The 25624-nt window shown below is 35.2% G+C and overlaps 2 protein-coding genes across 9 annotated transcripts in view; both read right to left on the bottom strand.

Moving 5' to 3' along the window:
• Positions 1 to 73: 73 nt before the first annotated feature.
• LOC123678021 lies at positions 74 to 3958 on the bottom strand. The gene is made up of 3 exons (XM_045614788.1): positions 3803 to 3958; positions 1620 to 1903; positions 74 to 727 (listed from the first exon to the last, which is right to left on the bottom strand). Exons 1-3 carry the CDS (start codon positions 3827 to 3829, stop codon positions 259 to 261), a joined length of 780 nt encoding a protein of 259 aa, XP_045470744.1. The 5' UTR covers positions 3830 to 3958; the 3' UTR covers positions 74 to 258.
• A 6049-nt stretch (positions 3959 to 10007) lies between these two features.
• The window catches only part of LOC123679232 (neural-cadherin), a 473272-nt gene continuing 457655 nt past the window's right edge, over positions 10008 to 25624 (bottom strand). For 5 of the 8 annotated variants that reach the window (XM_045616696.1, XM_045616693.1, XM_045616694.1 and 2 more), the window contains 8 exons: positions 23963 to 25012; positions 23627 to 23900; positions 17059 to 19341; positions 16806 to 16995; positions 16174 to 16415; positions 13172 to 13375; positions 12917 to 13087; positions 10008 to 11445 (listed from right to left, as the gene is read on the bottom strand). In XM_045616696.1, the coding sequence (XP_045472652.1) occupies positions 11336 to 11445; positions 12917 to 13087; positions 13172 to 13375; positions 16174 to 16415; positions 16806 to 16995; positions 17059 to 19341; positions 23627 to 23900; positions 23963 to 25012 (4524 nt within the window). In that variant the 3' untranslated portion in view covers positions 10008 to 11335. Of the gene's footprint in view, positions 11446 to 12882; positions 13088 to 13171; positions 13376 to 15661; positions 15901 to 16173; positions 16416 to 16805; positions 16996 to 17058; positions 19342 to 23626; positions 23901 to 23962; positions 25013 to 25624 lie in introns of all 8 variants that reach the window. The other 3 variants (XM_045616698.1, XM_045616699.1, XM_045616701.1) reach the window with 2 other exon arrangements.

The following is a 25624-nucleotide window of genomic DNA, read 5'->3' as shown; positions in this document are numbered from 1 at the left end:
ATTCGAGAATAAAATGTACTCTCTCAAAAATAATAAATATTTTGCAGCCATTGTTGGTTTACTACTGATATACTTTCAATAAGAAATTTCCATTTCATATTAATTATTATTTCATTTTGGCAAGATGTCTCAATTTTTTCAAATTAGTTTTCATCATATTGAAAATTTCCAACGATATCGTTAAACTTCATTCCAATATATGATTCGATAGATGATTTCAATAATTTTTCTTCCAGCCATCTGTTTCTTCAAGATTATTTATAATGGAATCAGTCGAGAAAGAAAACTGCTGCTTTCAACATTCTTGGAATTCGATTCAATTTCTTTCACATAATTGCTTCTTCTCGATTTCCTTTGAAAAATTATTTGATCACTGTCTTTACTTCTATCATAAAAATCGGTACTCTGTAAAATATTCTGTGGATAATAAAAAGCATTGCTTTCTTCTATAGAATTGAAATCTGGTGGATATTCTTGTGTATTGAACTTATCAATTTCTGATTTGTTCACTGTAGGTTTGAAATTTGTACTTCCTAAAATATTCTGTGGATAATAAAATGCATTTGATTCTTCCTGTGATGTAAAGGGATGATATGGTGGATTCAGATTCGATGCATTTTCGTCTGGAGTAACTATCCGGTTATTGACACTATTTTGCCCAGTGCTTGGTTTGTACTCTTCTAGAGGTCTCAGAAATCCAAGTTTTAGTACTTTCTCTGTGTTAGCTCTGAAAAATAATAGAATTGGGAATAAATCGGTAGAAGCTGTACCCATCGTCGAAAATCTTGCCACCCTAGGTTTTTCAAGAAATAAACAATCTATGTTCTGGAAATGAGATGAATATTTTCCTTTATTTTAACTGCAATATAATTGATAGAAAATCTTAGTTTATCACCCTTTGTTTTATGCAGGATGGGACAAAATAGGAAAAATGAGAAAAATACGGAATTTATCGATTATTTATTTTTGATCAGTTAGATAATTGAAAAAAATAAAAAATTTCTTCATGGGAATATTGTATCATTTATTGTTTGATTGGACTATGTAGATCACGAAAATGCTTGTAGTTGGGCGATCCGTACATTATTTCAGAAATATATATAGGTAAAAATCTAAAATTTTCGAGAAAAATATTGATAATATTCCCGAGGCTGCAACTTCGCCTGGACGTGAGCTATGCCCTTGAAACCTCAGTATGTTTTAGAGCGGAACTTGATGTTTGAAAAACGTTTCATTTGAGGTATCAACGACGAATAATTCGGGAGATATGTATATAGATTTTTGGAGGGAAATTGAATTTTTTCCTAAATTTCGAGTTTCGAGTGGTTCGACAAAGCTTCTCGATGTTTATTGGCCGGTTAAACTGAGAAATTGGATGTCCCGACATTTCACACAAAAAATTGTCATGTAATAGGTATTCAACAAGTTGAAAGTTGCTAAGGGGGCCAAGTTTTTGACGATGGGTGTATATTACGGAAATTTTCTAATTCCAAAGTTTTAGGATAGCAAGTTTCCTCGAACATTTTAGTTTGAAATCTCTCTCAATATTTTTTCCAATCTCAATACAGTACATCAGGGATACCTACATGTAGGTCTTAAAATAAAATACATTAACTCACCTATATCCCCTCTCGTCAGCTATATATCTGACCATAACAACATCTCCATTAGGATCCAAATACCCATAATTCCCGACAACGCTGCCATTGGACAGTTTTTCCTCATTTCTGAATTGGACGTTATTGTTTTCTATATCGTCAATGTCATAACCAAAGGCATAAGTTCCACGTCCTTCTGGTTCACGATGATTGTAATTCTTCCACTCAACTAGGCTCAACTTTCCGGTTCTTTCTCTCATTGGAATGATGGCGCCATCTGTCGGTAATAGGCTGTAACCAAGGGCCTACGAGGAAAAGTAGAAATAATAATTCGCCACCAGAATGTATCCAGGTATGTTTCAAAGAGACCTGAGTGTATCATCAGTTATGATATAGTATGATTTATTTTAGCAATTGCATGACGTAAGCCATCGAAGCAAAATTTCGTTCCGTTTTTTTTCTTACAATAAATTTGTAGAATTCATTCCGAACTTTTTATTGTATGCTCAAAGATTTATTCATTCGAATGTTTATGAAATTTATATAACATATAAATGATTATAAACAAAAGTACCTAGTCGCCAAAAATAATAGAAGAAATTTGCAGTTGACATGAACATCGACCGAGACATAAATTATTAGATATGATTTTCAAATTATCAAATCAAGATTATCACAAAAAATTGTTGCCTTTTCTACATATGTTCAAGTATATTCTTTCTCTTCAAACACTTGGATAATGTTGAAAATATCAAAAAAATACCTTTGTGTATTGCCCCCTCAAACGTTCAGTGCGAAATTTGAACTCATATTGTTTAGAATAATCATTGAGAACCACCTGCATATTAACCAATAAATTTTCGGTACAAAGCATAAATTATCTACAACCAATGTGGGCTGACCCATTTCATTCATCTATCCACCTAGATGATATATTGACTGATTGATGATCATTTTTAATTAAACACTAGTTAATATATTTACACCTACATTACGATTTCTTTGAACTCTTTTAAATTCTTTTAGAGCCTACGAGAGAACATCGATTGGAGAACGCTCATTAGTAGCAAACTAAAATACAAAATTATTCAAATTATTTAATTTATGGGCCAAAACTTTATTGTTGTGATGTTCTGCCAATTTAGATTGAATCTATCTGAATGGGTTCATTGACAAATTGAGGTTTTATGTTTCATCTAGCACATCTCATAAAATATGTTTATGGTCTCACTTGTGAATTGTTCATATTGAATGCTCTTTGTAATGAATTAGTTTCTTTCACATTTTGTCGATGATTTTTTAATAGAAATTTTCAGATAGCTTTTTGAGAACTATGAAATATGTTGATCTTTTGGATCTTGACACTCCAGTTTTGTAGTTCATTAATATTGAATTCCTGCTGAAATTAGTATTTTTCTCATTTTCATTAGGGTGAATACAATTAGATCGCTCTCAGATCATCCTCCTATTAAACATTTCGAAATTCGAAAATAAGTTATAAAAAACTACTTCCCCTCCTTTTTTTTTGCCTTAAACTTAATGTGCTTAAAAGAACTCAATTTTTCCATACGTATTATGCCAGGAATTGTGATATATCATTTGAAAGTCCAACCTGCTCCAATAATACATTTTCACAATTTTTATTTCAGTAAATAATTTCTTCCAAATATCAAAGATATTTTAATTATTGGAAATAATAATGAAATTATAAAATCAATGCTTTCCATGTTTATAGAATTTCTTCATTATTCTTACAGCTGAGAGATTAGTGTTCCTCCTCTGTTTCTGTTCTATTTTTTTCATACTTATTATGAGAAATTGGAATTTAAAATCATTCATTGGAAAAAATATAGGCTTTTCGAATACAAAATGAAGATATTTAATTCAAAAAAGTGCATATCCGATTGACGTAAAACTTTTCAAAGATGTATTGATTATCATATTATTTTTCGTTTCCTTAAAAAATTTGTTTCATTTTATGATTTTATATTGCATCACGTCATTCTAAATTTTCATTCAAATTTGTAGTTAGTTAGAATACATAATAAATTTTTAAAAGTGATAATATACATTTCGTGAAGAAATCACATAAATACGAATTTGAACGAGCGTCGAGAATAAATTTAAGTAATCCAACAAGCAATTTCCTGATAGGAATGGATTCAGGAAAACACAAATGATAAATAATTTTTGAATATACTCACTAGAATGATCAAATTTCCATAAAGCATTTTCCAGCACTTTCACTAGTAAACGACTGAAACTTTTGCAATTTGATTTCAATCCACAATGTGGGAAATTTGGGCTGAGTACTCCAGAGTGAGTGAGAGATGAGGGTATACTTAAGACATGTTAGAAGGTCAATGTTAAGGTTGCACATCCTCATTTTATACTAAATTTCTCCTACTTAATTTTGAACCCGAATAATATTACAGTAGAGGTGGTAATAAAAGCAAACTAGATGGGTATGTTCCAGTCATTAAAATCCTGAATCTTGAGGCATGTTATTACCGCATTCGTGATTTTTTCGAACTGAAAAACCGTTCGGTATGTGTTCAACAGCCGATTTGGTAGATAATCAAGAAAAAGCGGAGGTGTAAATGGCCTCTTCGTTTGAAACAGATACTTTGGATAATGTGATGCCGCCTATTGCGGATCATTCGCAAGAATTTTTCCTTCAAGCCATGTCGACAACTTTTGATGAGGAAAAAATCTGCATGATGACAGCATCCTGAATTACAAAAGGAGAGGATGACGGCTGAAGCGAATTGTAAAAAAAGATTTCTTCTTTGGCTTCACTATTCCTGTTTTTATGTGTTTGACCAAAAATTCGAGGTCAAAATATATTCTGTCCGGCCATCCAACTCCGTTCACATGATAACTCTCGAACATAATGTGTTGAAAACTTGAGATTTTTAGGGTAGGTTGAAGGTCTAAAAATTCTTTTGACGCAATACTCTTCAGGTCGAACTGAAATTTCGAATTCTAGACAGGGTCTTCCTATATTGGAGGTACAAATGACTACAACAACAACAACAAATCTTTATTAATCCCTTCGACATTACAAAAAGAATATATAGGACAGGTCAAAATGAGATAAGTTCCTAGTAAAAAGAAAAATGAAAACAACCGATCAAAATAAATGTGATAAACTAGTTCTATAAATAAGCCAAAAAAATTTATGCAAAATGGCCATCTGCAAAGTGACAGACTATGACAGATTCCTCGAATCATTAAAAAAATCCCAAGTTTTTTCTCTTTCTGAACTATTTTTTATTGGACCACTTGTAGTTTAGAAAAATATGAAAGAAAAATTTGGTCCAGTACTACACCTTTTGGTTTTCTCGAGGGTTTTCTCATAGTTTAGTCGTATCTGCTTCCGAATTCGAGAAAAAATTTCAAACAATTCTCTAGTATTCCTCATGTAAATGTTAGAATCAAAAAAGTAGTACAATAAGAAACACCCTGTATCTTGAAAACAAAGCGTTTGCATGTTGATAGAATTTTTTTCGGTTATTTTTGTAGGGAGGGGCAAAGAAATGTCAATGCAAAAATACAAAAATACAAAATGATGAAATTTTCGAGCATTACTGATTTCATGACAAAAACGCACATTATTCATTCTAAAATAATTCACGGATTTCAATGAAAAGATCGATTTGATCTGAAAAAAAATAATCAAATTTGAATGTAGAATATTTGTTCCATTATTTGATGCCGATATACATAATAGCACATATCGTTAGGAAAAGAATATTTCAAACATATATTCATTATTCAATAGAATTTTTGATGTCTTCTTAAAGTACCATATCATATTATGTTTTCATTTCATGTCACAACACAGAAAGTTTCAACTTCAGATTTCTGTTAAAAATAATGAATTGAGATTCAAGTATTTTGAATCGAAAATTTACATGTAAAATTTCGTGGAATGTCACAGAAACGCAAATGTGCACAAGCGCTTAACTGCTCCTAACGTAGTTCAATGCTCTTCTTATTAAAATATGTATTATAGAATATGAGGAATAAAACAGACAACTTCATGTCTATGTTCGAAAATAATCTAATCACTCTGTATATGATTCTCTCAGTACCTATATTATTCACAGATCATTGTATTCATCTCAGAATTGCAAGAAAAATTGAATAACCAGTTTTTCAGTTGTGAAAAAATTTTACATTTATGTCAATATCGATTATGTTTTTACGAGGTGAATTGATTGAATTGTATTTTCGATTGAGTCATATCTAGAAATAAATTAGGGATTTTCAATAACTTCTTATTCAATAGTATACAGTTATGTGTTTTATATGCCATAAAAGCATAGTTTTATTACTATGTATTTAACATTTGCGATGTTTTTGGAACAAACATGAAGTAGGAACATCGTCCTGAGGTTATAAAGTATTCATGTCAGATGAAAAAAAATATAGCCGTTCATCATAACTGAGAGAAGATTCATGATGGCCTGCGGAGAATATAAAGTAATAACAACTGTTTTTTTTTGCTTCCCACAAAAATGAACCGCCTGAATATTGTTCTTCGTATATTCAGATAAATGTAGGAAGAGTTGATGAACTCTTTATGCCATATTCTCGGACATGGACTGATAAAACTGATATGTGATGGCAATGAGTAACCAGAGGTTTGGTCTTATTCCAAGATCATATACTTAGATTATTTAATGCGAAGTTATTACTCTTTGTAATTTTCGTCAGACAAAATCTTAAGTTCAGTTGAAATATCAAAATCATTATCAAGATGAATATAGCACTTTCCATTGAAATATACCTATCACTGTTTGTCTTCATCAAATTTAGGAATTAACCAAAACTTACGTTTGGGTGTGAACAATTTGAGACTTGAATGAAAAAATCAGTTTTTGAGAAATATTTCAGAAATAAAATTCTAAGATTGATCCATTAGTCTAGAATATATTTCTGATCCATTTTGAATGTTCTGGAATTCTAATTAAAACGAATGTCATTCAGTTTGTTGTGTTCATTTTACATTTGAGTTTTGGTTTTTTATTATTCCACAGTTGGTCTATGATTTTTATTTTTTTCGCTACGTTATATACTTACGGAGTGAAAATTTTCACGAATAGAACAGTGAGCTTTATTCGTTAAATCTTTTCAGAAAAAATGGTCCTACGCACATATGTCCGGAGTTGCTTCGTTTCCAAGATACATGGTGTTGAAGATATTTGAAAATTACCGTAGATATTTTTTAACCGATATGGTTGATCATCATTACTCAGCTCAAAAATATAGACAGGGCCTCCGCCAGGACCGGCATACGGGAAATTTTGGTCAGTTAATAAAACAAATCATACTTTTGACACGAAACTATTTTCTCAGTGAGAATACCCCTCTTTGTAGTAAAATACAAAAATTGACAAAGGGCAATTTTATTGAAATCGAATAGGCACTCTAAACTAGTTGTTAAGTTAAAAAATTTCATATGAAATTGTAGAGATAACTGAAAGAAATAACAGCAAAGAAAAAACAGATAAATAAGGCAAAGCAAGGCAGCGAAATGTTATTTTGCTGGAGCGCCAAAATATCTGGCGGCGGCCCTGAGTAGGTATAGACATTGGTCAAACAGATTCGCAAAACGAGATCAGATTTTACATAATGAACCACATACCAGTTACCATTAATATGGAAATGAAAATATATTCCTGCCCTAAAGTTTGAAATAACTGACAAATATTTTTTCAAAGATCGTGGTAATTTATTGTAAACATTAATTCTGAGAAAGGTAAAGCGTAGGTATTCTACAGTTTGATAGAATCAAGATATTATACTAGAAAGTCTATTTTCAATGAGTGTCAGTCGTAACGGAGCCTAATTTTTTCTATTCACCTCATTTTGAACAGCCGTGTATGTATATGTGATTTATTTTAGTTGGAGAATTTCGAATCGGAACAGCATCATGAAAAAAATTTCAAAATCCATTTTTTGCGATTTATATTTTGTTTCGGCAATATAATATCTTCATTATTGATTGGGAACAAGAATACAGTTCAGTTTAAACATTGTCCTTCCTATAGATAGAAGATGGTGAGCGATATAGGTAGATACTTTTAAATTTGGTATTTGTAATTTCAGCTATATTTGATGAAATAGTCATACCTGTTTTTTGTTATGTGAATTTTATCTATAAGCCAACAGAGTGTAGGATTCAACTGTTTGGATTAGGAAAATGTCGACAGCATTCAATTTGTTTATTTTGAATTAAACCATAAACGAAATTTTATGGACAATAATTTTGAGCTCGTAACTCTCGCCTACTTCTTTGAGATATCACCTGCATGCCTAATGTTTTTATGCATTTTACATTGATTATATCTCCATCATTCTATCTCATCGAAAAGCTTTGTAACTATTTCACTTCGACATAAAATGTGCATCTCATTGTTTCCTTATGGAGAATTATAACTGATTCATATAGAATTTTATGTTTTGGAGTTTAACTTCTATAAGAAATTTTATTATGGATTATGGATGATTTCATAATAAGCTTCTTCTACTACCTCTACAGAAAATGATGAAATTTGTAGAACTCGCCAACTATGTACCTATTCATTTAAGCACTATGACTATGCAACGTAAAACTGCGATATACTTTACAGTAAACAAAGAACACGATCAACAACCAATATGGTAGCATCTGTAAAGTAAATTGCACGGCGAATAACCAATAAGATAAACCCTTTAGTAGTTGCCACGGAAACGACTAACAGCTCGCGTAGCCGATAACTTTTTGACATTTCGTAATTGTGTCGCCATTCGCCACCAGTTTTTGCATTTTCTTAAGATTTTATGGAAATGCATGCGGTCGTAGAAAAAGTATAGTAAACAACTCGAGTTGTAAGACATTTACACACTTAGAATTAACTTTTTCTAGTCGTGCGTAATATTCTTCTCTGTAATGAAATATTTCGACAGTATGAAAAAAAACTCATCGATTAAACATAGATTGAAAGATAGGCATTCATTTGACATAAAATTTTTATTAATATGAAAAAAAAACCGGCAAAATTCGAATAATTCATACCAATGTCACTCAAAAAGTCCAAGGCACAGTAGTGCCATACCTCTTTTTTCTCGTTGGTACGAAGATTAAAAACAAAGATTGACGATATATTCGTTGTTGTTTGGAGAATGCGCTATGTCGATTGCGAAAAAACAGAGGATTCTTTGAATTGATATATAACTTGGATTCATCATCAAAATCAAATCAGAGACAGCGTTATCTGAGTGGGAAGCAGTTGGCGAAAACCTGACAAGGTTATGGCATCCGTATTTTGGGATAAGCATTGCCTGTCTTGACAAAATTGAAACCATCAACAGTGACTATTAGGTACATATTGTTATTGGATTGAGTGTAAAAATTAAGGAAGCCGTCCTCAAATGCAAATGAAAAAAATTCTCCACCACCAAGACAACACTTATTGTCACAAATCCATGAAAATCACCCAACTTATTCTCCATATTTGTCACCCAGTGATTACTGGCTATTTGCAGAACTCGAAAGTATGCTCCAGAAAAAGAAACTTGCTTTCAATGAAAGTATGATTGCTGAAGTTGAAGTATATATTTCGTAAGCAGAGACGATTTTTTTTCAAAAAAGGTACCTACCTATTGAAACGGTGAAAGAGCATTGGAAGTTTATGTATCTATCACTTGGTGTTTGACGAATAAAGTCGAATGTTTTAGAAAAAATGTGTTTTTTTTTGGTTAAGCCAAGTACTTGACTGAAGTTTTATCTATTTTCGCACGTGATGAGAAACGAACAAGATCGATCAAACTTACGATGACATTAGTTTGCATTATTTCAATAATAAGGAAGATTAAAATTTCCTAAAGGGCTATTTGGGGCATTCAAAACAACAATTTATTTTAACCGCAAACAGTAAATAGCTATAGAGTATAGTCTTATTCAAGTTAGTAATATCAATTATATCAAATGCTGTGATAGTTTATATAGATTTAAGAAAATTGTTAAGAGAATGTTAATTCATTTGGAACAATTGTGGGGATTATTTTGTTTCTGAAAACTTGTTGATTTATGTTCTCTATTCTGACGTCATTTCATCTTTTATGTAGCTTTTGTTGTGTAAAACTTTAAATAAAGAAAATTATCTATCTATCTATCAAATAATGATGAGTCGATCACATCGATCCTCGAAATCATCTTGACAAATTGATGAATCAATAGTGAATTCAAACGCTGTCCTATATCTCACTCTCAAGTTTCCACTTTAAAGGTCCTCGATTAACATCACTGCATAATTTGAGAGGATTTTAAAAATTTGTCAAATAGCATTTTGTATTATGATGATGCGGTGTCTCACTTATTTTTTCATGTTTTCACAGGATAATGAAGAAAACACAATGTAATATCTCTAGGAGTTTTATTTAAGTCAATATAATCTCAAATAATTTCTTTTACAAAAAAGTACATAAATATTCTACGAACTCATCATGACAAAACTCGAATAATTTACAATAAAATCACTAGAAATCACTCAACTAAAGTCTAAAAAAGAATGAGTATTCGAATTGACAGAATGAATATCGACAAATGATCGCTGAGTGGTGTTTACATAGTGCGATATCATAAGAATAGTAAGGTATACATCTTTAAACAATACACAAGTGCAAACACATAATATTAATTAGTTACACAGCATTCAATTTTCATTACATTTATATTAGTTATAATAATTGGCACTGGCGCACAACCATTCACTCAGACCCATTTCATCCATGTTTTTTTTTATACAAACTACAACTAAACGAGTGAGCGCCAAAATAAGGGGTTTATCATCAATATGGCAACATTATGGTGCTCGATATTTTTATGATCACGATATTTATGTACATCTAAAATTCGCTCACTCTGAAATGGATTATTTCTCTTCATTTGCTCTTCAAAACTCGAGAACCATCACTGAGTATTTTAATCTTTAAGTATTGAATGGAATCGCTTAATAAAAATAATCCATAACAGAGAATATATGTAATGATTAAAACTCATGCAGTCCAACTTGCATCCTCCCCACGCACAATTTACTAATCTAAATTTTCAAATTGACCTATAAATTAATGACTTCGCCTACTATCAAACTGTAGGAATACTGGCTCAACATTACATGAAAATGGATAGGTAATCATGTGCTTCAGAAATAAAATTTATGCAACATCACGGCAAAACTCGCTGAATCTCTCCAGAGTTTTAAGTTTTTTGATGAACATGCAGGATCCTTTAGGTACTACTTAATTAAATAGTGGCAGTGGGTTGACAAATGAAAGTTGGGAGGCCGGCAGAATACTTTTTTCTCCAATATACGCCATGAAGAATCGAACGTTTGAGTCAATATGAAATTCGTTGCTTAATAAATAGCTATATTACATCTTAGGACGATACATATAAGATTCAAATCTTTGGTAATAATGAAAAACTCGATGACTGATGTGACCACGGTTCGATTCCCGCCAGGTTTTCTTTCCCTTAAAATCTACGCAATGTACACGCAGTGGTAACTGTTGGAAATATCGGCCATTTTGGAAATGAGAGATATCACAAGTTTTGCCCATATATAAATTTTTCTACAAATTATTTATATATGCAGTAAAACTGCGACAGTCTTATTGGGCACGTTCAGTACGTGTAAAGCAATTCGAGGTGAAGGAATATGTCTCTCACGATTAACTCAAACACACTATTCTTCCAACTCAGTCTCCTCTCCCTGGCCATACATGTCTGCCAACTTGTCGAATCTGGGACCCCACGCACCTAGGTAATCGTAGTCCTGCGTATCGTCATCGGTGCCTGAAAGTAGAAAACTCTGCATTATTTTTAATTCTTTTTATAGTAGAACACAGGAATATTATAATGTGTAATTGTGTTTGAACAGTCTATATAGGTTGTGTTCATACTTTCTGAAACGTGAATGATTGCCCCATACTGAGAGTCCTTTTTGGAATATAGAAGTTGATCCATAAAAGATAAAACCAGTGTGTCCAATGACTGGGAGAAGAATACGCTTAGCATGGACAGCCTTCGGCAAACTGAGTTTTTGAGGACAAAAATATTCCTCTACACTTAAAACGCAAAATCTACGACAGCTGTATATTACCAGTGGCAACTTATGGTCTAGAAACTATGGCAATAACGAAAAAAGTGGCAGAACAACTGAGAGTAACTCAAAGGGCCATGGAAAGGATTATGCTGAGTAAAAGCTTGAGGGACAGAATTCCGAACACCGAAATACGAAAAAAGACCAGGGTAACTGACATCATGAGTAGAATAGCGGAACTTAAATGGCAGTGGGTGGCAGAAGGTCTCACAAAGTGACTTTTTGGAGAGCTCGAGAGATAAAATTAAGCATAGGAAGTCCGAGAAAAAGATGGATAGACGACAAGTCGATGTAGCCGGCAAGCAATGAATGAGAACAGCAAAAGACAGAGAAGCATGGAAAAAACTGGAAGAGGTCTATATCCGACACTGGATGAAAGAGGGCTGAAGAAGAAGTCCAATGATTCGATTTTTTTTTAAATTCTAGATAATCGAACTCAGGATTGCCAATACTTCCCATTACATCCGTGGTTGGCACTATTTAACAGTATTACCTTCAGGTTATGAAATGAAAATGTCATATTTCCATGGAAATGGATAGGAAATAGGGTGAGTAGTGAGATGTGGTAAGATGTCTAGAAAGACACCCACTAGCGTTGAATGAATGAACAATTTTATACCCTAATCAGATGACAAACACATTATAATTCTGTGATAATGTGAATTAATTGTAATGAAAATGATTTTAAATTCTTGGGAAGTTCTTTTATTCTACTGGCAATGGAAATATCCCAATAAATTGAAAACCATTAATGCTAAAAATGTTGTACCAGTGGTCTAGACTTTACTTCTCAGTTTTCACCTCGATCAAAATTAGTTATTTTCACCCTTGTAACACTATTTCTCAAGAGAAGTTCTGAAAGTATACCATTTTTCTGACAATCTGGGATGTCGATAATCTCACCAAATAGTTTTAATATCATAGAAATCAGTTAATTTGGTTCTGTTGCAAAATATTCGCTCACTGGCGTCACCTGGCGGATAAACCATGAACTTCATTCATAAGGCGGCATCGAGAGTCGAGACAACCAATTAGTTCTGTCAGATAAACTTTCCAGAAAGTATTTGGTTTTGCGTGGATCTGAGAGTGTGCTGGGTGTACGTAACAACAACTAGATGCGAAATACTCGCCTGGTCTTATCTGATGATTAAAACTGAAACTCACCGGAAGCCAGGGAACTCAGTGATCCCGCAGTGCTGCCACCTCCTTCATATGCGTAGTTCCTCAAGTCGTCAAAAGGTGGCGCGTTCGGATCGCTGTCGGCCCGTTTTTTGTGCTCTTCGATGAAGATTCCGACATTCGGCTCTGGTCCAAGGCCCACTCCTAACATCGAAACTGAAAATTTTGAATTGATTAATATATTTGGATGAGTCTCTTTTCGGATTTTTGATGATTTACAGGTTCCCTTTTGATACTTACATCCTAATTTAGGAGGCGCTAATTCTGGATGTGGCCCACCTATAGGTATCTGTAAGGGTGTTATATCGAAAGCGGTCATGTCATCTTCACCGCCTCCTTCATCGTCGTAGTTAATGATGTTCTCTCTGACATCGTCATCAGGTCCTGGATATTTGATATGAGCCTCTCTCCGTCTGTTGTACACCACAAATACCAACACAAGTACTGAAAATGGGGAGATATTAGTGTAAATAATTAACTGATGAAGGAATGAATTAAAGTTAATTTTGAAACACATTTCATCAGTAAGCCTGAAAAAATTGATATAATACGATGTTTAGATCATGCAGTATCATGAAAAAATAGTGGTATGGCAAATTTCGGTCTTCAAACTCGAACATTCGTACTTGAATTATGGCTTTGATTGTTTCCAATTGAAATCTAAAGAATATCAGCTACTTAGTATTGATAATAAATAAGAAACTAATTTCAGTATATCCCTACCGAGAATCACTGTATTCACCTCCATTATTATAGATTTAACTGAAAGCATGAACTTAGCTACCAGAAGCGTGTAATATACGAAGCAGGCAGCTAATTTCGCATTGTCAGTTAAAACTATTGAACTGGGGCTGAAAAGATTGAGCCTAATCAAACCATGACTAAGACTGATTTTTGTACTTTGCAGTGGAGTTTTTTCAAATAGATCTATAAGAAATTTATGGATCACAATAGGCAGTTTTTTTTTTCAAAACTGCAGAAGAAAATCGTGTGACTTTGCAATGTTTTCACTTTAATTCGTTGAATTAATGAAGAATATGAATGGAAATATCTGACTGAATAAAACGTTATGACATCGGATAAAGAAGAAATGACGAACGAAATTTGATAATGTAGCCATCAATGCACATCCAATTAAGGATAAGTGGAGATTTTCCAATGTAGGGGCAACGATAGAATATATTCCATAATATAGTGACGTAATGAACTGAAAAGTCTAAATTCGAAGAATATATTCCTATTAAGAAGATCCAATTAAGGAAAATACAGAGTAGTTCTTGAGGAAATGTAGCTGAAATATCAATTCTCAGATATTCATAGCCAAGATTAGTCAAACAGGCATCCAATTAACTGAACGAAAAATATAAAATAAATTCGTCTGTAACTAATAAAATTTTTTCTCCTAGTTATTTCGCATACTATAGAAGGCGGTCCATTTAGTGCGCACGGAAACTCTACGCCAATTAGAGCATCAATGAGGAAATTATTTTTCGAGAATAACTATAAGGTATTTCGTGTAGATTCGGATAAAACTTGAGGAGTTCGTTAGCAGTAACGAAGAAGCGTTTTGATAGGATCGTAAAGAGCTTCGTAATTTATATTGAAAAACCATATTGTCTAGACGGTTCACTCCTCATTATATTGATGAGATGGGAAAGAGTACCAATTTCTGCACTCCTAATTGGTTAAAAACACTGCCAATTTTACAGTTTATTCATAATTTCCTCTTTCAACGAAAAAATAGCTACACTCGTGAAGAAAATATGAAAATATCGACGAAAAATAATTCTAACGAATATCTGGTATAATCCAAAATAATGAGAGCTCGGTCCTTGCGTTTGAAAATTCACATTTGTAATAATCCAGCAATACATGTTTTCAATTTCATGATTGAGACGTATCAAGAAATTATAAGGAACCATACAATAAAAAATATTAAAAATAAAGAATATTTCTTTTGAAATACTACGATCCTAAAAAGTTTTCCATTTTGGAAAACTGAAACAAATAAATTTTTTTGTTTGTTTAGTTTGGCGCTCGAATAATGAAGATAGAGATTTAACGGATTGTTTCAAATTGGATCCTTCCAAACAAATACTCCAACTCGAATATTGAAAAGAGGAAATAAATTAGAAGAGCGAAAAAAGCAATAAAGAAAATTGAAATTTCAGCTCCCCTTGTGTCAAATCCTATTCCATATACAGAGTTGAATACGATTTCAAATGGAAATAAACACATTTTCACTCGCTTGAGATTTAAGTCGAAGAGACATACATGTTCCAAATGAAAAAGATTTCATCTAATTGATTTACTCCGTCCTTTTCACATGCTTTGGTAAGATGATATTTCGAGTTTGAATACTCCCTTTGCCATATTTTTACCAAGAATAGTAATTTCCACATTGATAGATCTATCGATTATGAATGATAAACAAGCTATTCATACTCTTATTTCTAAGCATGCAGTGGACTATGAGAAAAGCCTGAAATTTCTATCGAAAATTTTTGGCAAGGAATCAAGAGCAAACTTCTTATATCTGCATATTATAATGTCAAAGTAGGAAGTTCAAGCTTTTTTGTGTTTATAGTGAATAATAAGTACAGAAACATCTTTCTTTGATATATCAGATAAAGCCAATTTTACACTTCAAAAAACAACAATGTTCAAATGAAAAATACCAAAATAATGATGTTTCTGACTTAGTGTATGTGTAACGATTGAGCACCTTACCTAAAAGCACCAATAGACATATAACTATGACCAAAATAAAGTCTTTGGATGGCATAATAGCACCAGACATAGCCAACTCCAACTCACAATGACCTCCTGTATAGCCATCGGGACAAATACACTCATATCTAAAGGGAGGTTCATGGTCTTTACAAATACCTCCGTTAGTACAGGGTGTCCATAAGCATTCGTTGACGTTAGTACAGCCGTTATCACGGAATTTGTAACCTTGGGGACATCTAGGGATTAACAAGCAAGATTAAAACTAGGTACTCACCCAGAAGTCTACTGCTTCGGCACTGAGATTTTATTTTTGTAGATCAGGTCAAAGGCTAAGTTACTACTTCTAACTAATTCATGCTTGTTAAAGTGCGGAAATGATGGAACATGCGATGATAAGTGAACAGAGAACAAAATTTGTTCCCCGTTTTTAGATGTAGATGATCTGCGACCTCTATGTGCTACCTAACACCAAACTAGAATCTAGATTAGTCCTCAACAAAGATGCTCACTTAGAATGATGAGCAGGCAGACCAAAATGGCCGCTAAAGCTCCCATACTGAGTTTGAGGGTCTGACCCTCCTGGATTAACTCGCAGTTTTCTCCCCAAAACCCGTCGAGACAGTGGCAGCGGTATCTCAATTGAGGTTCCAGATTAATGCAAGTGCCTCCATTGAGACAAGGCAGATCCAGACATTCATCTTTGTCCATGCAGTCTTTGTTGTCAGGGGACATAACACGTCCCTCCCCGCAGCTGTTTTATAAAATCAGTTACATGCATGAGAATTCAGGTATTTTCATTCATCAATATTTTAACACTAGGGATTAGCTCTGTCACACTTCGAAGGAAGAAAATCAACTCATAAAGCGATATAGGAATAAAGCAAGTAGTAAGAGAAAAACCAGAATAGAAAGTATGAAAGCATAAAAGAAGGAGAACATCCTGAAAAGCAGGAAGTTGAGTGAAGAGAAAACATAAAATTCAACAAAAGCTACAAACCAAGGAAAGGATTGGGATAAATTAGAATTATACGTAGTGCCTGGGCTAATTAATGATTTGAAGTAAATAGAACAAAAAAGATTTATACATAATAATTAATCTTCGACATTATTTGGTTGAAAGAATGATGGTATTAATACTCACGTGCACTCATAGTCGTTCCACAAATCAACACATTCAAAAGGATCGGGGCAAATAACGTTTGCACATGGTTTATTAGATGGACAACCTCTCTCCAAATTCCTAGCCATCGTTGCTTGTCCCCATTGTGTTCCATTCATGGCTGGAGGAAGTGGAAGATGTTTTCCTTCAAGCCTGATATCATCCAAACATCCTGGAGAAGAAACACATTGAATAATCATCAACTGTACCTATAACTGCATCAAAAATAACTTACCCTTTTGATAATCTGCGTAAACTTCGAACGTCCTAACTCCTGTATACTCAGCCTTTCCACCGGCATAAACTCCCTCTTGCTTATCAACAAGCAACCATTGATGTCCAGTGAATTCGAAGGTCTCATTGTATCTTCTACCTTCTCCACCATCCAACTCAAGCGTAGCTGCAGATCCGTATCTGTTAACTCTGACTACGTGCCACTGACCATCGTCTACTGCTACTGCACTCAACCAAATATCTTTTTCCTCGGTTCTCAAAGAATTGAGGTTGTATCTGAAGTATAGTCTAGAATCCTTGATCTCTAGAATACCATACTCTCTGTTGTGCTGATCAGAAACCCTGAATAGTTCACCGTGCTCTTCTCTGGTACGGAACCTGAGTTGGATTTGTGTGGAGAAACGATCAGGTTCGAAACTAAGGGCGTATTTGACGTAAGATTGTGGTTTGAAAGTTGTAGGTATGGTTGGAATGGTACAAGATGGACCCGTCCATCCGGGTTTACACTGACACTTCGCCTCGTTAAAGCTACCCACACACGCTCCGTGTTCCCAACATCTTGCCGTTGATTCTGTTCTCCCGCACATATCATCAGCTTGGGGGCAACTATGGGCGCTATTTCTCGACAGTCCAGGGTGCGCCAAATCGTACAACTTCGAGTTGTGGAACAGGTTTCTGATGCAGCCGTCGAAAGATTTCCCCACAGGCATGTATTGCCAGTGGTAATGCGTGGGATCGAATTGTTCAACGTACAAACCGCCCAATTGTAAGGGTGCGTTCACGTTGAGGTACTCGTTGAAGGGTGGAATCGTGCCTTGGGCTTGGCATGAACTATCGTCGAATTCTGGCGGGGTTCCGTCTTCTAATTCGGCAACATCAGCTGATTTACAGTAGTCCACGACCATTCTCACGTTTTCGGTGTCCCAGAATATGTCTAGCCGATGCCATTCTCCATCGTCCAAAGTCTTCTTGGTTTTCACCCTGAGTTCTAAGGTTCCTGATCCAAAATCTAGGAGTAGTCGAGGGAAACCGCGTTCGAGTTCCACTGCTATGTAATCGGATACCATGGTTTCATCAGATTCTGGTGGGACTATTGGTCCGTTGTATAATAAAAGTCCATCAGGTTTTCTTGTGGCAAACTCGAAGTGAAGATGTGACTTGTCACACATTTCCAAGGCTGGGTACCAGGCCCAACCGCTACCTCGGAAGCTCCTCGATGTCTGCTGGCATCTGGGACCGTTATAACCTGCTGGGCACGAACATGATATCGAGTATCTGGTTTCTATACATCTACCACCGTTGTAGCATGGATTATTGCGACAATTCTCTTCTTTGCTGAAATTTCTAGCTCCACAAGTGCATTCTGCTAAGACATCGACGCGTACTCCTACTAGAGAAGTCTTGTTGGCGTTAACCATATAGGGTAAGGCACTGATATCAAGAGTGTTCGTACAAGACCCTTCGCACATCTGGTTTTCGTAAAGGCACTCGTCAATGCCTACCATCGTTATGTTAATGCCAACATCCTTTTCAATCTCTTCTCGGTGCATCAAAACTATCCCGTTCAACCTCACCGGTTTGTAGTAAGGTGAACCGTGGGCTGAGAATCGAACGTCGGTAACAGGGGGATGCTTCCTTCTCAACTGCACGCTGAACACGTCGACGTTTTCCCTATCGGTATTCAGCAGGTCGGCTATCTTATCCTTGAACTTTTCCGCCTTGCTCTTCGATAAACTCTGGGTCTTGTAGTCCCAGATCCTGATGAAGTCCTCATCTGTTATTCCGGCAATGCGAACGGAACCCGAGTTAACAACGGCCTCGTGCGGTATTTCCTTAACCGTAACGGTCACGTTTGCAGGCACGTCTGTCTGTGTGTGTTTTCTATCGTAAACTTTGAACTTCAAGTGGTATTTACCGTCCCGAGTGTTCTGCCGCATCGAAATCATGCCAGTATCTTCGTTCAGTTTGAAACGTGGGTGGTCCGGACCCTCCCAGTAGAATTTCTTGTCCGGTAGATCCCAGTCGTCCAGATCGTAGACGTAGACTCGGCCTATTTCCGTTTCCGGGGACTGACCCTGATAATTATAGACGAAGATCTCTTTGGAGCCGGGTTGCATCTTGTTATCGTTGACGTCCCCTATAACTACGGTCAGGGTACTGGTTCCGGTCATCGCTGGATTACCGTGGTCCTTGATAACGATGGGGATTAGGTATTCTTTCTGTTGTTCCCGGTCGAACGACCTCAAAGAGGAAATGATTGCCATGCCGTCGCCGTTTGCTCCCTCTGGAAAATAAGGATCACATTTAACTGGTATTGAATATGGAGCCTTTCGAGTTAGCAGAGGACATGGTATTATATGAGAATACTAATCTGTGGGTACACGAGTGTGTAGACAATATTGTCAACTCCAGAAACTGAAAGTTACCAACGAAATTTGCAAAAATTCTTTTCTTATTAACCCATTACACCTCAAGCCTACAAACTATCACATCACTCTATAATTATAAACTTTTCAATATATCAATACGCAAATTTAGTTGATAACTTTCAGTTGCTGAAGATAACCAAATCGTTTTTGAAGCGTTTATTAAACGCTTGTAAAGGTTCTGTGGATTAGAATATGGTTAATACAGCTTCAGCACATTCAACTCGACAATATAAATTTCAATGATATACGCTATCTATAGATGTTCAATTTAGTTAGTTATCAGATATCAGATTCGATGAAAGATGAATAGAGCTGAAAAATGAAAATATTGAAAAGAAAATTCAGATATATTCCAGAGAATTGTTGAAAATATTATATTACAACTTCAAACCTCTATTAAGAAGATCTAGAAAACATCAATGTTGAAAGTTCAATATTAATGTTCAATGTTTTTCTGCTTTCAATTTCAAAGTTGAAGATATTCCACTTCATTTTTGCGCACCTATTTTGAATATTGAGAAAGGGGCTTTATTTGTTTCCCCAATATTTATAACCTAAAGCAGGATCCACACTATGCCGCGGTAGGCCGGCCAGACTGACCTTAAAATCAAAAAAAAGTAAAAGATCTTTCATATATCGATAAGTACATTATTTCAGAAATACTTGGTCATAAATTGAAATTTTGGAAGAAATTTCTATGATTTTCCTGAGGCTGTATTTTCTTCTGGACTCAAGATACGGACTTGAAAGTTCATCATATTCTAGATTATAACTCTATCTTCGAAAAACGTCTTTATTTGAGGGGTCTGTAACAGATATTTTGGGAGATATAACGATTTTTGTGAAGAAATTCAATTTTTACTGATTTTTCCAAAATTTCGAGTTGTCTTCTCTTAAACTGTGAGTTCTACGAAAAATCTTTGAATGATGTGGAAATTGACGATCTCTAATTATGAAAATTCTCACCCAAAAATTTTTGTGTCCAAAATTTTCAATCTACTGCGCAATTCCTAGACCTTAAAAAATAGTAAAAAAAAGTAAAAGTTCTTTCATAGAAACTTTATATCTTTCTTTCGGTCGATATCATTACGTAGATCACGAAAATGCTTGAAGTTGGGCGATTGGAAAATTATTTCAGAAATTATTGGTAATAAACTGAAATTTTGAAGAAAAATTATGTCGAAATTGGGTGTCTATTTGGATACTTTCTTTGGTATTGTCGAGCTACTCTTCTGGAGTTTCTTTTAGAATACCCATACTCAAACATAATATCTGTGAATATGAAGTGTCACATGAATAATTAAGATAACCCCATTTTCCAAATTTTTGCTTGTGGACCAATTTTTGATTTGAACATGGAAATAATTTTTTCTTCTAGTAACTTCTAAACGAAAATGAATCAGATTTATAGCGAAGCTTTTACCCATAAAAGTTTCTCATAGAGCCCGTATAACACCCTGAATAAACGAACAATATTTTTATTTTGATAAATATTGAACACAATTATGTTAACACACTCTGATCTCAATTGAAAATTATATAATAACTTTCTCCTGGTAATTCAGTTTGGTTCAATCGGTTTGTTCGTTTTATCAGAGAACCATTTCATCCAACATTCAACAATCGTCATCTGATTGTTAAAATCCCCAAGAATATGAAACGTTTTGAAGGTGGAAAAAAGAAAATAAATTGCGAATGTTTTGCCCAGTGGTGTTAATCCGTCGATATCCCCATTTCAGTCGAATATCAGAAATCACAGGATTCATCATGACCCCATTCATACCTTTGGGGGAGCAAAAACTGCTTCCTGAGGCCCAGGTTAGATTACTGATCCGTCTTGAAAGGCATCCTAATAGGAAGACCTGTTCAAATTTCCAGAAGAGTATTTCGCCCCATCGAATTCTTCACGGAAATTGCTATTTGAATATCTTCTAATCATCCATATTCGTCCGAAGCACGTACTTTCGAAGCTCGATTGAAGTTATCAACATAGAATTATGTTTCATTCATACAAATATGAATTTTGGCCAGAGTCGTTTCCAGTCGAATAACAATTCCGTCTGAGATGAAATCTACATGATTCAGGAAAGACCCCTATAGAATAGGGATGTTGCCTATATTTTGAAATTGCTTTTAATTTGTAGATAAGCCCTATATAAACTGGAAAAAAAATATTTTCATAAAAAATATAGAAAGTAGCAATTAAAAATACGTAAATGAAAAAAGTTCTCAAAATTCCCGCCGCAACGCTCCATTCTGTCATGGTATTATGGTGGAGTTACTGCATAAAAGAGTCACCAACATAGACAAACTAACTAGTTTATCTATGATCACCACTTGCTAACGGTCTGTCAAATTGAACTAATATCAGCTGATATTGACAGTCAAGTCGGTTTGATTATATCATCTGACAGATGAACTAGTTCTAGATAAGATTAGTTCGTCTATGTTATAAACGTTTCAGTGCTATGACGTCAAATTGCTCTGATTGGCGTTCGCAGTCACGTGCTAGTCGATACGTATTAACACAATTTAAATCAATTTTATTGAATTGAATTCAAGAAATGAGATAATGAAAATGCTATTTTAGTATTTTAAAAACGGCCTTTAATGTGGAAAACTTTAAGTCATTTGATTTTAATTATATGACGTAACATCCCTATTCCATCTGAGATGAAATATACATATTTCAGGAAGGATCTTTATAGAATTCAAAACTTTCGAGCCACCATCCATTTAAACGCGAAAAAATAAATATTTATCTCGCGTGAAAACTGTTTTGTTGACCCAAATAAGGTTCAAAAGTGTCGGCTAGGGTGGGAACTAATTTTTTTCACGTTTGAATAAATCGGACGAGTGTTCGGAACGGTTCCTTTGTGACCGACGTGAAAGCTTTCCTGATGATTTTGTATGCAAACGTTACTCAAGAAAGGAGGATTAATGTTTTTCATCAGAGGATAATGGGACGAGAAAATTGTACCATTCTACCGGGAATCAGAACGGTTGATAAAGCGGCTCTTTTCTATTCTCGTCTGAAGAAACGTAATTCAAGCATTTATTTCCGACGCCATTTTGCGGCGAGCAATTCATGAAGGGGCACCTTTCAGAAGGAGGGGAACAAACACCAACAGTAACTTCAACAGAATAATAAAGTCCCGAAAGAATTTACACAGAAAGGCAAATGCTTCTTTCAAATGACAAAACTCACTTATAATCTTTGATAATTTGAGCCATCCCAGAAATGTACTAGGAAGTGAGGAATTTATTGTCTCAACAGTCTTTTTCCAGTATGCTAATTGATTGCCTATCGAAATAGAATTTGTCGATTTGGTCACTTTCATTGCTCAAAATAGTACACCTGCTACCGCGTGGCAATTTGGTCGCTCCTATTGGTGGGAGTTATGCTATATTCCAAATCTCATCAAAAGAACTTGTTTGGGGTGTTATTAAGAGCCGTTCAAGAACATTTATCGGGAACCGATAATGGATTCTACAGTTATCGAAGAAATGATAGAGGTTTTCTGTGGCACATGTTGAAAAAACCGATGTTGAATATTCTGCGATTAAATCTATTGCTCCAGTTACTTTCTAAGTCAGTGATAATAAGTCTAGTACTGAATAAAATTATTTCGCACCCTAAGGACCGTGGTATCTCCGAAGAAATGATTTTTAGTGGAATACGAAAAAGACCAGGTGAGATCAACTACATAATATAATATCCACGACATTTACTGGCCAATTTCATCAGTCATTACTAGTTTCACTTATCCTCAGATGGAACCTTTTCACGTTCATCTTAAATACTTTCGTGTGCTTATAATTTTATGAAACGATCATGTCATCATGGTTTATAATGTTCCTGGCTAGTATATTGCAGCTGGAGAATGAAGAATAATCAAATTATAATACAGCAGAATAACATACTAACATTAATGATGTCACAATAAAAGCTATTTACGTCGCATATTATCTGAAAGAATCGACATCAGAGTTCAATACTATTTTCAATTCTAGGGTTTAAAAATCGTACTCCCATGGTTGCGACATGAGATGAAACGAATATTTGGACAACTGTTTTCATGGAAAAGCTCAAGAAATGAAGAAAGAACTATGAAATACAATCAAGAAATAATAACTCACTTTGGTCTTGCTCAACCTTGAACGAAGCCCTTATGATATCATCAGCACCAGGGTCCAACCTGAACTGGAATGGAGGTCCATTGCTCTTAGACCTATCGTCATCATCGGTGGCCAACAGTTCTACCACCTTCCTAGGAGGAACATGTTCCGGCAAAACAGGTCTGTAATCTTTTAGGAACGTAGGAGCATTATCGTTGATGTCTTGTACTATGACAGTAAGGGTGGCTGTTGCTGTTTTGGGAGGAATGCCATCATCGATCGCCAGGATTTTAACCTAGAACAAGCAATAGAATATGAAGCAGATTCGATTGAATGTCTAAGAAGAAAGTATCTTACCTGATGTCTTGGAGTATCCTCTCTATCCAGCGATCTTTGAATACTGACAGTGCCTTCTTGGTTGATCGAGAACTGTCTCTTCCTATCCGAAGTCCTGTCAATGGCATAAGAAACCTTGCTCTTACCACCTTGATCAGGATCAGTAGCCTTGAACGTTTCCAAACTCTTACCAACCTCCGCATTCTCATAAACCAAAACTTCTATGTTCGGCCTCTCGAACTGAGGCTTGTTGTCGTTGATATCTCTCAACTTGACAACAACCCAAGAGTACGCCACGTGATACTTGTCATTATCGTTATCTTCGCCCTTGTCGTTCACCTGTATCCTAAACCTGAATCCGTTACTCTGGAGCAAATCCTCGTAGTCTAAAGGTTGGACTATCTTGAGCGATCCCGTACCGTCGTTGTTCCTCACCATTGTGAACTTATCAGCACCGTACCCGCTGTTTTCTATGACCTTATACTGGAACTTGTTTGTTTCGTCCTCGTCGTGTACAGTCACCGTCAAAATTGGCATTTCGGGTAGAGCAGTACCGTCCGTTTCGTCCACTTCTGTGAACCACTCGTCTTTAGTGAACTGCGGCGGCATGTCGTTGATGTCCTTGACGCGAATTGACGCGGTACCTGTCCCTTTCAATCCACCACCGTCCATCGCGACCACTTGTATCGAATAATCTGGAGTTCTTTCCCTGTCCAAGCAACACACTGCGGTTTTGATAACGCCAGTTTCTGATTCTATTTCGAATATCGGAGAGCCCGTTTCTTCTTCTATCACGTTCTTTTCTATGGAATACGTGAGCCTGGCGTTCGTGCCTTCAGATGGGTCGTCGTAGTCCACAGCTGTCATTGTCATGACGACCATACCTGCTGTACCGTTTTCTGTCACGTTGCCGAAGTAGACACCTTGAGGGAATATGGGGGCGTTGTCGTTGATGTCCTTGAGATTCACTTGAACGTCGGCGTAGCCTACTAGACCTTCTCCTCCTTCGTCTTGGGCGAAAACTGTGAAACGCCACTGCGGTCGACCGTTTGGCTGATCTCGATCGAGTTGCTGAGGAAGAAAATTGAATCAATAAATAATTTGTTTTATTTAAAATTCAATTTTTGTATCAATCTTTTCATTCGAATTCGAAGGAAGTCTAAGAAAATATTGATTTGATAATTGTGGAAAGGATGAAACCACTGAAAACTTATGTGGCATTCGATACATTATTGAAATAGTCTGTGGCGTTCAGAACTTGAACATAATTCCAAGTTAATACAACGGTAATTAGGCAATATACATTGGCAATTTCCTAAAGCAACATATGAAGTTGATTGTCGAACAACCCTTTGACAAAACTTTTAGTTCATTTAGCTTTATTTCATTGTTCGGAGTGTAGGTACTAATTAATAAACAAACTTCATTTTCCTAGAGTTCAGTATTGATTTCATTGATGTTTGAACAGTTTTCCTAACATATTTCCAGTGGTTCTTTCATCAAAGGAATTATTTCTGGATGATTTGATGGAAAAATATAAAAAACTGACAGAAAAACCTTTATTCGATGTTTTCTATCTCCGACTCTTCTAGGCTTCTGTTTCATCTCACAGAAGCTCAGAACTTGTACGAGTTAGAAGAACCACTTGGACAAAAAGTCCTCCATATGGTATACCGATGGATC

This window comes from Harmonia axyridis, chromosome 4, assembly GCF_914767665.1.
Source record: "Harmonia axyridis chromosome 4, icHarAxyr1.1, whole genome shotgun sequence".
NCBI classification, from domain to species: Eukaryota; Metazoa; Arthropoda; class Insecta; order Coleoptera; family Coccinellidae; genus Harmonia; species Harmonia axyridis.
Note: the sequence above shows the minus strand (reverse complement) of the source record. Positions and strands in the feature narration are given on the sequence as shown.

Coding starts and splice junctions, on each gene's coding strand:
- LOC123678021 (XM_045614788.1), bottom strand. CDS start 3,829: ATGCTTTATGGAAATTTGATCATTCTA. Junction 1,904..3,802: donor ATGGAAATTTGATCATTCTA/GTGAGTATATTC, acceptor TTTTCCTCGTAG/GCCCTTGGTTACAGCCTATT. Junction 728..1,619: donor GCTGACGAGAGGGGATATAG/GTGAGTTAATGT, acceptor ATTATTTTTCAG/AGCTAACACAGAGAAAGTAC.